Here is a 15,851-nt window from a genome sequence, read left to right as displayed (position 1 = left end):
TATCAGGTTGAAGCTTTTTCACATAAGCATCGCAGCCCCAAACTTTAAGAAACGACAACTTTGGTTTCTTACCAAACCATAGTTCATAAGGCGTCGTCTCAACGGATTTTGATGGTGCCCTATTTAACGTGAATGCGGCCGTCTCTAAAGCATAACCCCAAAACGATAGCGGTAATTCAGTAAGAGTCATCATGGATCGCACCATATCTAGTAAAGTACGATTACGACGTTCGGACACACCATTACGCTGTGGTGTTCCGGGTGGCGTGAGTTGCGAAACTATTCCGCATTGCTTCAAATGTACACCAAACTCGTAACTCAAATATTCTCCTCCACGATCAGATCGTAGAAACTTTATTTTCTTGTTACGATGATTTTCAACTTCACTCTGAAATTCTTTGAACTTTTCAAATGTTTCAGACTTATGTTTCATTAAGTAGATATACCCATATTTGCTTAAGTCATCTGTGAAGGTGAGAAAATAACGATATCCGCCACGAGCCTCAATATTCATCGGACCACATACATCTATATGTATGATTTCCAACAAATTTGTTGCTCTCTCCATAGTGCCAGAGAACGGTGTTTTAGTCATCTTGCCCATGAGGCACGGTTCGCAAGTACCAAGTGATTCATAATCAAGTGGTTCCAAAAGTCCATCAGTATGTAGTTTCTTCATGCGCTTTATACCGATATGACCTAAACGGCAGTGCCACAAATAAGTTGCACTATCATTATCAACTCTGCATCTTTTGGCTTCAACATTATGAATATGTGTGTTACTATTATCGAGATTCATCAAAAATAGACCACTCTTTAAAGGTGCATGACCATAAAAGATATTACTCATATAAATAGAACAACCATTATTCTCTGATTTAAATGAATAACCGTCTCGCATTAAACAAGATCCAGATATAATGTTCATGCTCAACGCTGGCACCAAATAACAATTATTTAGGTCTAATATTAATCCCGAAGGTAGATGTAGAGGTAGCGTGCCGACCGCGATCACATCGACTTTGGAACCGTTTCCCACGCGCATCGTCACCTCGTCCTTTCCCAGTGTTCGCTTAATCCGTAGTCCCTGTTTCGAGTTGCAAATATTACCAACAGAACCAGTATCAAATACCCAGGTGCTACTGCGAGCTCTAGTAAGGCACACATCAATAACATGTATATCACATATACCTTTGTTCACCTTGCCATCCTTCTTATCCGCCAAATACTTGGGGCAGTTCCGCTTCTAGTGACCAGTCTGCTTGCAGTAGAAGCACTCAGTTTCAGGCTTAGGTCCAGACTTGGGTTTCTTCTCTTGAGCAGCAACTTGCTTGCTGTTCTTCTTGAAGTTCCCCTTCTTCTTCCCTTTGCCCTTTTTTCTTGAAACTAGTGGTCTTGTTGACCATCAACACTTGATGCTCCTTTTTGATTTCTACCTCCGCAGCTTTCAGCATTGCGAAGAGCTCGGGAATAGTCTTATTCATCCCTTGCATATTATAGTTCATCACGAAGCTCTTGTAGCTTGGTGGCAGTGATTGGAGAATTCTGTCAATGACGCAATCATCTGGAACATTAACTCCCAATTGAATCAAGTGATTATTATACCCAGACATTTTGAGTATATGCTCACTGACAGAACTGTTCTCCTCCATCTTGCAGCTATAGAACTTATTGGAGACTTCATATCTCTCAATCCGGGCATTTGCTTGAAATATTAACTTCAACTCCTGGAACATCTCATATGCTCCATGACGTTCAAAACGTCGTTGAAGTCCCGATTCTAAGCCGTAAAGCATGGCACACTGAACTATCGAGTAGTCATCAGCTTTGCTCTGCCAGACGTTCATAACATCTGGTGTTGCTCCAGCAGCAGGCCTGGCACCCAGCGGTGCTTCCAGGACGTAATTCTTCTGTGCAGCAATGAGGATAATCCTCAAGTTACGGACCCAGTCCGTGTAATTGCTACCATCATCTTTCAACTTTGCTTTCTCAAGGAACGCATTAAAATTCAACGGAACAACAGCACGGGCCATCTATCTATAATCAAACATACATAAGCAAGATACTATCAGGTACTAAGTTCATGATAAATTTAAGTTCAATTAATCATATTACTTAAGAACTCCCACTTAGATAGACATCCCTCTAATCCTCTAAGTGATCACGTGATCCAAATCAACTAAACCATAACCGATCATCACGTGAAATGGAGTACTTTTCAATGGTGAACATCACTATGTTGATTATATCTACTATATGACTCACGCTCGATCTTTCGATCTCAGTGTTCCGAGGCCATATCTGCATATGCTAGGCTCGTCAAGTTTAACCTGAGTATTCTGCGTGTGCAAAACTGGCTTGCACCCGTTGTAGATGGACGTAGAGCTTATCACACCCGATCATCACGTGGTGTCTGGGCACGACGAACTTTGGCAACGGTGCATACTCAGGGAGAACATTTTATCTTGATAATTTAGTGAGAGATCATCTTATAATGCTACCGTCAATCAAAGCAAGATAAGATGCATAAAAGATAAACATCACATGCAATCAATATAAGTGATATGATATGGCCATCATCATCTTGTGCTTGTGATCTCCATCTCCGAAGCACCGTCATGATCACCATCATTACCGGCGCGACACGTTGATCTCCATCGTAGCATCGTTGTCGTCTCGCCAATCTTATGCTTCCACGACTATCGCTACCGCTTAGTGATAAAGTAAAGCATTACAGCGCGATTGCATTGCATACAATAAAGCGACAACCATATGGCTCCTGGCAGTTGCCGATAACTCGGTTACAAAACATGATCATCTCATACAATAAAATTTAGCATCATGTCTTGACCATATCACATCACAACATGCCCTGCAAAAACAAGTTAGACATCCTCTACTTTGTTGTTGCAAGTTTTACGTGGCTGCTACGGGCTTAAGCAAGAACCAATCTTACCTACGCATCAAAACCACAATGATAGTTTGTCAAGTTGGTGCTGTTTTAACCTTCGCAAGGACCGGGCGTAGCCACACTCGGTTCAACTAAAGTTGGAGAAACTGTCACCCGCAAGCCACCTATGTGCAAAGCACGTCGGGAGAACCGGTCTCGCGTAAGCGTACGCGTAATGTCGGTCCGGGCCGCTTCATCCAACAATACCGCCGAACCAAAGTATGACATGCTGGTAAGAAGTATGATTTATATCGCCCACAACTCACTTGTGTTCTACTCGTGCATATAACATCAACACATAAAACCTACGCTCGGATGCCACTGTTGGGGAACGTAGTAATTTCAAAAAAATTCCTACGCACACGCAAGATCATGGTGATGCATAGCAACGAGAGGGGAGAGTGTGATCTACGTACCCTTGTAGATCAACAACGGAAGCGTTTGGTTGATGTAGTCGTACGTCTCCACGGCCCGACCGATCAAACACCGAAACTACGGCACCTCCGAGTTCTAGCACACGTTCAGCTCGATGACGATCCCCGGACTCCGATCCAACAAAGTGTCGGGGAAGAGTACCGTTAGCACGACGGCGTGGTGACGATCTTGATGTACTACTGTCGCAGGGCTTCGCCTAAGCACCGCTACAATATTATCGAGGACTATGGTGGCAGGGGGCGCCGCACACGGCTAAGAATATGATCACGTGGATCAACTTGTGTTCCTCTGGGGTGCCCCTGCCTCCGTATATAAAGGCTCAAGGGGGGGGGTGCGGCCGGCCTAGGAGAGGCGCGCCAGGAGGAGTCCTACTTCCTCCGGGAGTAGGATCCCCCCCCCAATCCTAGTTGGAATAGGATTCGCGGAGGGGGGAAAAGAGGAAGGGGGGTCGGCCCCCTCTCCTTGTCCTATTCGGACCAAGGGAGGGGAGGGGCGCGCGGCCCATCTCTGGCTGCCTCTTCTCTTTTCCACTAAGGCCCACTAAGGCCCATATATCTCCCGGGGGGTTCCGGTAACCTCCCGGTACTTTGATAAAATCCCGATTTCACCCGGGACACTTCCGATATCCAAACATAGGCTTCCAATATATCAATCTTTATGTCTCGACCATTTCGAGACTCCTCGTCATGTCCGTGATCACATCCGGGACTCCGAACAACCTTCGGTACATCAAAACGTATAAACTCATAATATAACTGTCATCGAAACCTTAAGCGTGCGGACCCTACGGGTTCGAGAACAATGTAGACATGACCGAGACATGTCTCCGGTCAATAACCAATAGCGGGACCTGGATGCCCATATTGGCTCCTACATATTCTACGAAGATCTTTATCGGTCAGACCGCATAACAACATACGTTGTTCCCTTTGTCATCGGTATGTTACTTGCCCGAGATTCGATCGTCGGTATCCAATACCTAGTTCAGTCTCATTACCGGCAAGTCTCTTTACTCGTTCCATAATACATCATCTCGCAACTAACTCATTAGTTGTATTGCTTGCAAGGCTTAAGTGATGTGCATTACCGAGAGGGCCTAGAGATACCTCTCCGACGATCGGAGTGACAAATCCTAATCTCGAAATACGTCAACCCAACATGTACCTTTGGAGACACCTATAGAGCACCTTTATAATCACCCAGTTATGTTGTGACGTTTGGTAGCACACAAAGTGTTCCTCCGGCACACGGGAGTTACATAATCTCATAGTCATAGAAAGCAATAGCAACATACTAAACGATCGGGTGCTAAGCTAATGGAATGGGTCATGTCAATCAGATCATTCAACTAATGATGTGATCCCGTTTAATCAAATGACAACTCTTTGTCCATGGTTAGGAAACATAACCATCTTTGATTAACGAGCTAGTCAAGTAGAGGCATACTAGTGACACTTAGTTTGTCTATGTATTCACACATGTATTATGTTTCCGGTTAATACAATTCTAGCATGAATAATAAACTTTTATCATGATATAAGGAAATAAATAATAACTTTATTATTGCCTCTAGGGCATATTTCCTTCAGACTGTAGCAAGGCAGGATCCTTCGTTCACGCCCCAGAGTTCAAACCTTGTTTGGGTCCGCGGAGCCTCGATTCCGACAGTATGCTTCTCGAGGCTCGCTTCCAAAATAGATCTCGTATATGGTCATACACAGACTTTAAGCCTTTAAGGAGAGCTCCTCGTTAGCGCTTGTTGCGGCAAGTAACGCAGCCATCGCTAACATGAGAGGATTTGTGGGTCGGCCCAACAAACCGACTCTCACATGAGCAAGGATTTGTTTTTGACCCGCTGGCCGCTAATAGCTTAACCTTTCATATCTAACCGCCGACCATTGATTTTTTATGTAAACATTTGCAATTTTTTGAAAAAAAACAGGAAATGCCATAACGATGTACATGAATTTGAGGAAAAAAACTATAAATTCAAAAAAATTCATGAATTCGATAAAGGTAATCGTGTATTTGAAAAAAATTCGAGAATTTTAAAAATTACATGGATTTAAAAAAGCTCACAAATTTCAAAAAATATCATGAATTTTTAAAAAATCATCATTTTCAAAAAGTCCATGGATTTTGAAAACATCAAGAGATTTAAAAAACATGAATTTGACAGCATTCATGTATTTTAAAAGGTTAAAATTTTGAATAGGTTCATTCTTTAAAAAGGTTGTGAACTAGCAATTTCCGCAAATATGTAAAAAAGAAATTTTCATGAAATAAAAATGAAAATAAAGTATAAAAGAAAAACTAAAGAGAAATCAACATAAAAACAGCCAAAAAAGAATTTTAAAAAATAAACCGGCCACGAGAAAAAACACTAGAAAGCCACACTACTGGTACAGTCCTTCGTGACTCGTCCTGTTCGGTCGTAGTGGGTGTGCATCTTGTACGAATTATCCTCTATTTTGACGACTTTAAGATGCAAGCACTCAAAGAGTCAGGTTTCTGGAGGAGGCGTCAGATTGAACAATTCTAATATCTCGGAAGTCCATTCCTTTCATGAACTTGGGTTTATTTTTTAAGCTATGAACTTGGGTTGTGTTTTTTTTTTGATAAAAATGAACTTGGGTTGTTAGACGTGTGCACGGAAGAGAAACTGTCTCTCTTTTTTTTTTAGAAAACTGTCAACAATGAGGAAGCCCACCCTGGTCTATGGGCTTTGGGTAGCAGCGGAGGAACGGGCCTCAACTTCCTTCTATCCACCGGTTCACTGTTCACTCCGACACGACGACCCCTCAAAAAAAAAAAAAAAACTCCGACACGACGACCTAATTCGCTTCAGCATTCCAAATATCCACCGCTCGCCGCCGGCGACTCCCGCTCCGGCAAAGGAATCCTCACAAATTCCTCCGGCACCGGCCCGAGCACAGCGCGGGTTCACCATGGTGAAGAACTTCCGCAAGCGAAGCCTCGAGTCGGACGCCGCCGACAACTCCGACGACGAGGACACCCGCCGGTACCCTTCTCCCGCTCCCCCTCTCTTGCCTCGTTAGGGTTTCTTGCTGATGCCTCCTGCCCTTCACCCCTCGCAGCGTTGCTCTGGAGGAGATCAGGTACACGCAGAAGCTCCGGGAGAGGAAGCTCGGCATCCCCGCGGCGTCCGTGGCCACCGGCGCCGCCGCCTCCGCCACCACTGACGCGTCCTCCGCTCGGGGCCGAGGTGGCAGCGGGGCAGGGGCAGCGGGCGAAGAGGACCTCGTGCTTCAGGACACCTTTGCGCAGGAGACCGCTGTTACCATCGAAGACCCCAATATGTGCGTTGTTGCATCTGCATCTGCTTATTCTTGCCAATCCGATTTCCAGAACTGACATAAACCTGGGTCTGATCGTTCAAGGTTGAGGTATGTGGAGAACGAGCTGTTGAAGAAGAGGGGCAAGACGATCGAGGTCAACGACAAGGACGATAAGGACGAGGTGGATGAGCTCTATGTGGTGCCGGACCACCTGAAGGTTTGTTTGTGGCTGAACAGCTCTGTGATTCACTCCTCAGGGTGAGATTGTTGTGGGACTGCAATGATATTGGTGTTGTATTGTTTGCTTGTAGGTCAGGAAGAAGAACATGGAGGAGAGCTCAACCCAGTGGACCACTGGCATAGCTGAAGTTCAGCTGCCCATCGAGTGTGTGCTTGCACCCCCTTTTTCTGTCTTTATTTACAGTAAAACTTGCTAAAGTTATATCATTATGTTGGATCGAGAGGGGAAGGTGCCTAAAAGAAGCCTCAAGTGTTGTGTACTTGTTATTGTTGCTATATCGATCGGTGAGGGAGAGCAATTTACTACTGTTCAGAAATCTCTAGATAAGTGCATGAAACCTACTGGTTAATTCCCATTTGTTCAGATCAGTTATAACCTGTGCCAACTATTCGGTCCAATGGTCCATTGTCGACAAAGTTTCTTTGCTGGGTGCTGGCAGTTCTACTTCCAGTTTTGCTGCATTTAATCAGCTAGATAGGTTTAATTTTGTGTGAACTCCAAGCATCCTATATTTTAGAGTTCATTTAGAGTTTTCTTTTTTTGTTTTTCATGATCAGCAAAATCCTCGCGGCCGGAAGTCTAGGAAAGCATATGGATCTTGTTCGGTGTTATTAAGTGTGCTATGCATTTTATCCCTGTAATATCTACAATGCCAATTCAAGATTGCTTTACAATGAGTTCGGTCTATCATGGCTAGTTTATTGATCTTCTTTGTCATTGATGCATGCTAAATAGGAACTGAACCTATTAAGTTGTGTAAGGATGCAGAAAACCTACAGACATATCTCTGCTGCACTAATGCTATTGTTGATATTCGGGGCCTAACAGTGTAGTGTGCTTAATGTAATAAATTGCTCCATGACAATTTCTCATGGATATAGGATTTTCAGTCATATAACAAGGTTTCGTGCTTACAATAATTCGATATTGGTGATAATATTATATTTCTTGCTTTCTAAAATTAGTCTTGGTGATCTCAAAAGATTTTTCTGTGAATATCATCACTAACAGAAACAATCGTCACATGATAGGTACAAATTGAGAAATATTGAAGAAACCGAGGCAGCTAAAAAATTGTTGCAAGAGAGAAGGCTTGCGGGTAAAACAAAATCAGATGCAAACATTCCATCAAGTTACAGTGCTGATTATTTCCATCGTGGGAGAGATTATGCTGAAAAATTGCGAAGAGGTTTGTATACACTTACGGTCATTTCCTTGGTTTTATTTTCTTATTGAGGACATGTATCACTGTCATGAAATATTTATATGATATTGTTCGGCATGCTATGTGTCAAGAAGACAGTTTTGTTCCTGTAGCAGAACTCTTCAGAGAGTATCTGCTATTGGTATTTTGAGTCTGGTAGGATTAGTTTAGAAAGTCGAATGTAAGATTTAATTTATACTCCCTCCGTCCCAAAATAAGTGTCTCAACTTTGTACTAACTTTAGTCCGTCCCAAAATAAGTGTCTCAACTCTAGTATAACTTGGTACTAAAGTTAGTACAAAGTTGAGACACTTATTTTGGGACGGAGGGAGTATTTCCCTCCTCAGACCCCACCTTTTGTGGGAGCTTGAGGGCAGGCCTGGCGCAGTGGTGAACCCACTTGTGTCAAGAGGTCCTGGGTCCGAGCCAGCCACTCTGCATTGCACTTCACAGGGTAAGACTAGGTTCCTAAACCCCTCCCCAGACCCCACCTGTGACTGTCCTTAAAAATGCACTACTTGTTAAATCTGCCTGCGTAACAATCTGTGCTTCTGTAAATTGACATACCATGGAAAGTCTAGTGGCAGTGATGCCATTTTAATGCAATTATGTTGTCATGTTATTGATATCACATCTTTGCTATGTTTCTTGTCATTGAGGGTACTAAACCATTGTTTACAATGCAGAACATCCTGAGTTGTACAAAGGTCAAGATTCACAAGCTAATGAAACTGGAGGCAAACCAACAGATAGTAACAATCCAGGCGGTCCACCTGCAGGACGTAGAGAAGCTGCTACAGATGAATTGTTGCTCGAGCGTTTCCGCAAGCGAGAAAAATTCCGTGTCATGCGAAGATAGAAATAGCTGACCGAGCAGGCTGCTGGCTTGGCGCTGTTGCCCTTTAAGCAGAAAACATGTTAGTGGCAACACACGATAGTCCTATATGTTGGGTTATTCACTGAAAACCCACACTAAAGCAGGTAGGGTCCCTTGGTTGGTTACTCTGCTTCTACAGCACCTGTTATGGAGAAAGAAGCGCACAGACTTATTATAGAGGAGCTATGAAATAGATTTGAGTGGGTCTATTTCCTTCATTGTGCTGCATCGATCTGGGGGCTTCATACAGTTTGAGGACTTCACAGTGGATGTCAAATTGCAGGAGCCACTCTAATTGTAGGGATGTATGACTCTTATTTTAGTGTCCGCCTGCATGTTCATCTTTGCTGGAAGAAACTCTGTTCTCAGCTGTGCTCTTCTCCTATGCTAAGGGGTGGTCGCAGGTTGTAGTGCATTTTCTTATGTTCACTTTAGCCTAGTGCATTTTTGTGCGGAATTTACGTTCATCAATCTGGCCTGCAAGTGCAATCTGCTTGTGTGAATTGCTCACAGCTTTTTTGCAGTTTTACTGCAGTATCTTCATCAATTTGTACTTCTGTTCAAGCGCTTACAGTTTCTTCAGTTTACAATAACACTTGATTATTCATGGACTACAGTAAACTTGCAGTCTGCTTTGCCGCGATATTTCTTGCTTTACTTTCGGCCACAAAGATTACAGTGTTAGCTTAAAAACATCCAAGTTTCCAAAGCAGTACATGAGACGAACTAATTAACACAAAACATAAATCATTTTGTGAAACAAGGAACCATTTTATGAGAGGCGATTAAAACATTACACGCAAAACAAATATCATTTTGCAAACCAACTCCAACCAGCCAGATAGTAGCAACTAAATAAAGTAGGTTCATCAAACAAAGGTCCATAGATACATTCCCAGTTGACCATATAAAAGAGTGTGCAGGGCATTTCTCTACTGCCAAATACTAGAACACACTTGATAACATAGGAGTTACACAGCAAACACAAACTGTCCAGGTGTATACTCAAATTCAGCCAAAGTAATGCAAACCCGGCAAATGAACCCTTACACGCAAGCTGATTCCCATGTCCAATATGTTCGCAGGCGTGGCCGGCTGACTGTTTCTCCGCAGAAATATGCGCTTCCATGCCGTCTGCTTACAGTACTCGCACACAGGCTTCTCATACAAGTATATGTCCTCCAGGGCGACCGATGCTTTCATGACACTTTCGACGCAATTCACAATCTTCGCCACCCACTGAAACCCAAAGACCCTGAGCACTGACAAATTGCGGTGCTTGAAATCAGATGCAGGTGCTCTCCATAATACGTGCGCATCCTTCTTGTCCTTGCTGAACCCATACTGCCTCCTCTGCTCCCCATCCACTATCATTTCACATAGATGATCCCACACCTGCATTTTGGAAGCAAAATTTACAAATGAAGGGAAAAAAACTTATGTGATCACTCAAACATTTTAATGCGCTCAGGAAGCTTGAGATGAGAATTTTCCACTACAAGTTGAACGGGCGGCGGAAAGGGGAATTGTTTGGAGATTAGATGTACAAAACTTTGCCTTGATGCATAGCTCCTGAAGGGACGGTGCACCTTGGAGAATGAACAATGTCCAAGTCAGATCACATTCTTCAGAAATGTGGGTCAAAGTCACATGCCTTAATTTGTCGAACACATGCAACAATTGAGTTGGTTCTTCTGGCTTAATCCAGATCTGCAGAAGACAAAAATATGGTTGTTAACCTAAAGAACAGAACGTAACGCTGGCGCGAAGAGGGAAACTTATAGATGACTACAAGACTACTATCGCCTTCACTAACATTTTCACACAGAAAGTTTAAATTCAGTTGGCTTATGGTGGCTTTGCCAAGGAACTCACTTAACCTGAGCACCTTATCCCGTAGACGAGCCATATGAGTGATGCTCAGTGTCTGGAGCAGTGCGACATAATCTAAAGACAAAGGATCATGCTCACTGACCCACCAAGAAAAAGTCAGCATTGTTAGCTTTGGCAGCCACTTAAAATCAACCCTCTCAAAATTACACCTGACTAGCTCGAGTTCACGGAGTAGTGGGTGTGACACTTGTAGCAAAGACAGGAACCCCATGTCGCAGTTAAACAGGCGTAGGAACTCCAGTCGCTTGCATATGCTGAAAATTTTCTAGCTGGAGTCGTGCAAGACCACTGAATGCGTTTGGACAGGCGTCAAGAAATGACTTGAACTGCTTCCCGTAAGTGAGAACATCATCATCTGTGCATCGTTTGCCTTCTCTCATTGTAAAAAGAGTTAGCTCCGCTGACCCAACCTTCTCCGTCGCCATGGTGTTGGCAACAGTCTGGCCAATACTGAGAGTTCCATCGCCCAAGAAGAATCACACACACAGGAGGTTAATGGTGCATAGACTTGTAGTCCTGCTTTCCAGCATGCTCCTGGTCGCTCCAAGCACGGTGGCATTGGCCCGAGCTACATCATCAGAGGTCAACCCTCTATTGCGCACATCGTCAAAGGGACCAACTGTTAATAAAATTTTAGAGAGCATAGTGGGAATCTCCTTCCACCGTCGGGCGAGGATTCTGGTTCTGGCAGCACCTGCGATGTCAAGTCGCCCTACAAGATCGAGCAACACGCGATCAGGCAAATTACTGAGCCGGTCCAGTTGATCTTCTTCCCCTAATGATCGAGCAGGTAGTTATCAGCTTCAAGGTAATTAGCGATAACAAGCGTGAACACTTGTACCTGCCCCCCCCCCCCCCCCCCCCCCTCCCTATCACGTGAACGTAAATTCTGGGAAAGGCAAAGGGCCCATGAGAAAGCCCGCTAACGGCCAGATGGCCTCGTCCGCTAGTAGTTTCCTAGGTGATTGCGCTCTCCCGTGATTAGTGAGTGCGTGGGATTAGCCCTTTCGGCGCCGCCATCTGCTTTCCCCTTCCTGCCTCTGCTCTCCCTGCTCAACTCAGGAACAGATTGGATTCAAACGGCGATGCAGGTGCCTCACTCGTCGATTCTTTAGGCTCGAGCCAACGTACTAAACTTGCCAAGGTTAAGGCCCTGCAGTATATTTTCTAAGCTTATTAGTGATCTGTGATTTATTTTGAATGTATCGATTCTTTCTCAATTCTTTATTTTGTATGTGTTGAACTTATACAACAGAATTTATTTATTTTGTTTGGGTGATCTGTGATGCCGTCAGAGTCTCAATATTGTATTTGTTCTAGAAATCACCGTAATGGAAATTATCGTATATACTAGTTTCTATATGTGGTGCAAAATTTTCATATGACAAGCTTATAGACAATATAGTGAATTTTGAAACTTCAGTTCAGCCGCTATGAAGAGAAATGCGCTAGTACCAAATATCATCAGGATTAATTCATTTCAAAGCATGTTGCTGCAATTAGTTATATATAACTCTCGCTATCTCAACGGCAAGTGCAAACCTTTTTTTATTTTAAAATTATGAACACATGTATTAGAAGTAAAATGTGAGACGGCTTGCTTTGTTATTGCTTGATAATCTACATTAAAAGATAATTAACAGATGCCTCTTTTTCTAATAGAATGTGGTGGGGAAACCCTTTTTTGAAAAAGAAAAATTGAAAATTAACAGCTAAGATCCCTCCTGATGAAATTATTAATATCTTCCTTTTTACTATGAATCATGGAGTCAAATTTAAACCAAAACAAATGTACATGTTTATATAGCATCAAAGCACGACCTTGTTATAGTACTATGAAAAAAATTGCGCTAGATTTTTTCTGTCAACTTGGCTTGGCCCCCCCTATGTCCAAATCCTGACTCCGCCCCTGCCAATAGATCTCCAATAGTTCCAATCTCTCCACGAAACAAACACATCAATACAATAAGGCATGCTGGATATAGGGTATTACTTCACCACGAGGGCATGAACCTGGGTAAAATCCAGGTCCCGTGTGTATCTTATTCTAATCCTCAATGGGCGCTCCGCCCCATGAGTAACCTTATGCAGGTATCTGCCAATTTTTGCACCGTCAACATGTACCTTGCTGATATAGAGATCCGACTCTAGCAAATGCATCGCTGAAGGCTCCAGTTCGGGCCGGGCCATGTCATGTCGGCCTATCTGGCCAGGTTTGCTCTTAGCCCATCCGTGCCATCATTTCTCCATAGCAGGCCGCCCCTCTGGGAACTCCTATACGCCGCACATTGCGGCAAACAATCGGTCTCGGAGTGCCCCGACTGGTTTGGCCCATGTATAGTGCAGAAAAATCGTAAAAGAGATGTGAAGCGCTAGGAATCAAACTCACACAAACGCGGTCACTACGAGCACTGCTAGCCACCACACCAAATGGGTGCTCATGAGTTTAGAGCATGCAAGTTATTTAAAAACTCAATATAGCGGGATATTAACTACAGGACCATAAATACTGTAGCGTATAGATTTTTGAATTGTCTAAACACATTTTAGAAAACAGGAACAATTTTTTCGAAATAGTTTTTGAATTATACAAACATAATTTAGAATTAGAAAAAGTTTCTAAAAAAAGAACAAATGTTGTAAACGTGAACATTTTTAAATTCCAAACATTTTTCGAACAAATTTTGAAATCTGAACATTTTTTGAGAAAAGTGAACAAATTTTGAAATAGTGAATGTTTTTAAAAAGAGTGAAACAAATATTTGAACCAAATAAAATTTTAAAATGTTTAAACAAAATTTGAAGATTTGACATTTTAAAAAAATAAAAAGAACAAAATTCCATAATTGTTTAAAAATGCGAACAAAATTTGAAATTCCCGAACAATTTCTGAATAAGTGAGTAATTTTCAAAATTCCGAATATTCTTTATAGAAAGAACAAAATTTAAAATTCCCGAACACTTTTTGGAAAATTATTTTTTGAATCCTATTTTTTGAAACAAAACAAAATTTGAAATTCTCGTGTATTTTTATAATGGAGAGGAATTATTTTTGATATTATCAACATGTTTTCAACATTTGAACATTTTTTAAAATTTCTATTTATAAAAATAAAAATAAACAGATAGGAAAAACAAAAGTAATAAAGAAATTAATGAAAACCCGAAGAAAACCGAAAAAATAAGTGAAACGCGCAACGGGCCGGCCCATTTAATCGGTCGCCTCGCTCTATCCGTGCGTTTGAACGACAACTTGACACAGTAAGGGTCGTATAGGGTTTTCCGCCCCTCCCACCTAGGGTTTCACCAGAGAGCAAAGGGTTGTCTCAAAAAAAAAGAGCAAAGGGGATCGGGAATAAGTTCCTCCTTTGGGAGCCGCACTCCCCAATCGAGACAGCGGCAGCTCCATTTCGAAGCTGCTCATTTCCGAGTTGCAACCGGCAATCGAAGCAACTCTTTCGAGTTCAGTCTCCGAGTTTCCATTGGCGGCACCGCGGCACCCGCCAATCTTCGGAGGAGACGCACAAAAACTCTAGGCAATCAGTTTTCAGACTGACCGGCGGCAGCTCGGGCGATGGCGAGGACTTGTCGCCGGCGACGGGCTGCCAAATTGATGGCCAAGCCATCCGGTTCGACCATGGGCCCCTTCCTCTGAATGTCTTATTTTATCTTAGCAACCAGGGTCAAATTTCAGTCTTTCAGACAGCATCAAAACCTACCTTTTTCGGTGCAGATAAAATAAAACCTGTGTCATTTTGAGTAGATCAAAGCTGCATCTTTGCGACAGTGGCCAAATTGTATCTCTGAGACAATCAAACTTGCAGTTTTTTGAGACTTATCAATATTGCATATTTGACTGTACCGTGATATCAACTCTGATTTGTTTTGGTGTCAAATGCAGAAAGGCAATCCAGATGATAGGATCAGCAGCTTGCCCAATGGCATCCTTGTCAACATTCTCGACCGACTCGATGTCTGTGCTGCTGCCAGAACCAGTGTCCTCTCGAGACGGTGGAGTCAGCTTCCTGCCATGCTCTCACGGCTTACAATCAGTGCTTGGGACCTCCTGCCTTCAGAAAATAAAACCAGCTTTTGCAATGCTGAATTGGTTCGGACGACCGCTGCAGCTGTGGCCAAAGATTTGGCCAATGCAGCAGTGTCCAATGCTGAATTGGTTCGGAGGATCAATGCAGCTGCGGCCAAAGCCTTGGCCGATGCAGCAGCTGTAGCCAAAGTTGTGGCCAATACAGCTGTGGCCAAAGTGACAAAGAGCATACTGGCACGCAGGGATCCGGTCTAGATCTGACGTGGTGGAGCACGCAGGGCAGCAGAAGAGGAAAGGGGCGACCAGATCTGGAGCCGCAAGAGGCCAGAAGCCCCACCGCCGGCGTCGCAGATCTCGTCCGCCGGAGAGCTTGCTGCCCGCGCAGCCAAGCCCACTGGACCACACCCGCACCACCACCAGCCAAGGGGACGGTGGCGCCTCACCGAACGAGGCCGCCGCCCCGGATTCCGACGCCCCCCGCTGGAGAAACGGAGCAGCAGAGGCCCCGCCGCCACCTTCCTTGGCCACGCCCCGGGCTTGCCCGGCGGATGCCTCTGGCGGCGGCGAGGAGGGAGGGGAGGAAGGGGGGAGGCGGCGGGGGCTAGGGTTGTCGCCCTCGAGCCGCCCGAGAGGGGCGACGCGAGGGGGGAGGGGGAGCCAATTGGGGTCAGACCGGGTTTTCACCCCGGTCCTTGATACTGGTACTCTGTTAATATATTTCTATATATACTTGGTCAAACTTTACGAAGTTTGACTTATGACAATAGTAGAACTTCAATTATTTTGGAACAAGGAAATACTCCCTCCTCCCCGAATTACTTTTCATGGAAATGAATGTATCTAGACGTATTTTTAGTTCTACATACAACCATTTCTGCGACAAGTAATTTGGGACGGAGAGAGTATT

The 15,851-nt window shown here is 43.8% G+C and overlaps 1 protein-coding gene and 1 pseudogene across 3 annotated transcripts; one reads left to right on the top strand and one right to left on the bottom strand.

The window, feature by feature from the left end:
• The first annotated feature begins 6,182 nt into the window (after window positions 1-6,182).
• On the top strand, window positions 6,183-9,563 carry LOC125515577 (protein COP1 SUPPRESSOR 2-like). Of its 2 annotated transcripts, none has more exons than XM_087529197.1 (6): window positions 6,183-6,407; window positions 6,484-6,705; window positions 6,787-6,901; window positions 6,996-7,069; window positions 7,957-8,131; window positions 8,816-9,563. In XM_087529197.1, the coding sequence occupies exons 1-6, from the start codon at window positions 6,334-6,336 to the stop codon at window positions 8,996-8,998; spliced, it is 843 nt and encodes a 280-aa protein (XP_087385323.1). In that variant the 5' UTR covers window positions 6,183-6,333; the 3' UTR covers window positions 8,999-9,563. The 2 variants fall into 2 exon arrangements, with proteins under 2 accessions (XP_087385323.1, XP_048537029.2); XM_048681072.2 differs by having other exon boundaries at window positions 6,188-6,407; window positions 7,957-8,114.
• Window positions 9,564-9,894: 331 nt separating this feature from the next.
• LOC147966959 (uncharacterized) lies at window positions 9,895-15,705 on the bottom strand (annotated as a pseudogene). The gene is made up of 4 exons (XR_015609124.1): window positions 14,762-15,705; window positions 10,823-11,611; window positions 10,564-10,716; window positions 9,895-10,401 (listed from the first exon to the last, which is right to left on the bottom strand). The product of XR_015609124.1 is annotated as an uncharacterized LOC147966959 (transcript).
• Between the last annotated feature and the right edge of the window lie 146 nt (window positions 15,706-15,851).

Source organism: Triticum urartu, chromosome 6A, assembly GCF_056163025.1.
Source record: "Triticum urartu cultivar PI428250 chromosome 6A, HENAU_Tu73, whole genome shotgun sequence".
Lineage (NCBI taxonomy): Eukaryota > Viridiplantae > Streptophyta > Magnoliopsida > Poales > Poaceae > Triticum > Triticum urartu.
Note: the sequence above shows the minus strand (reverse complement) of the source record. Positions and strands in the feature narration are given on the sequence as shown.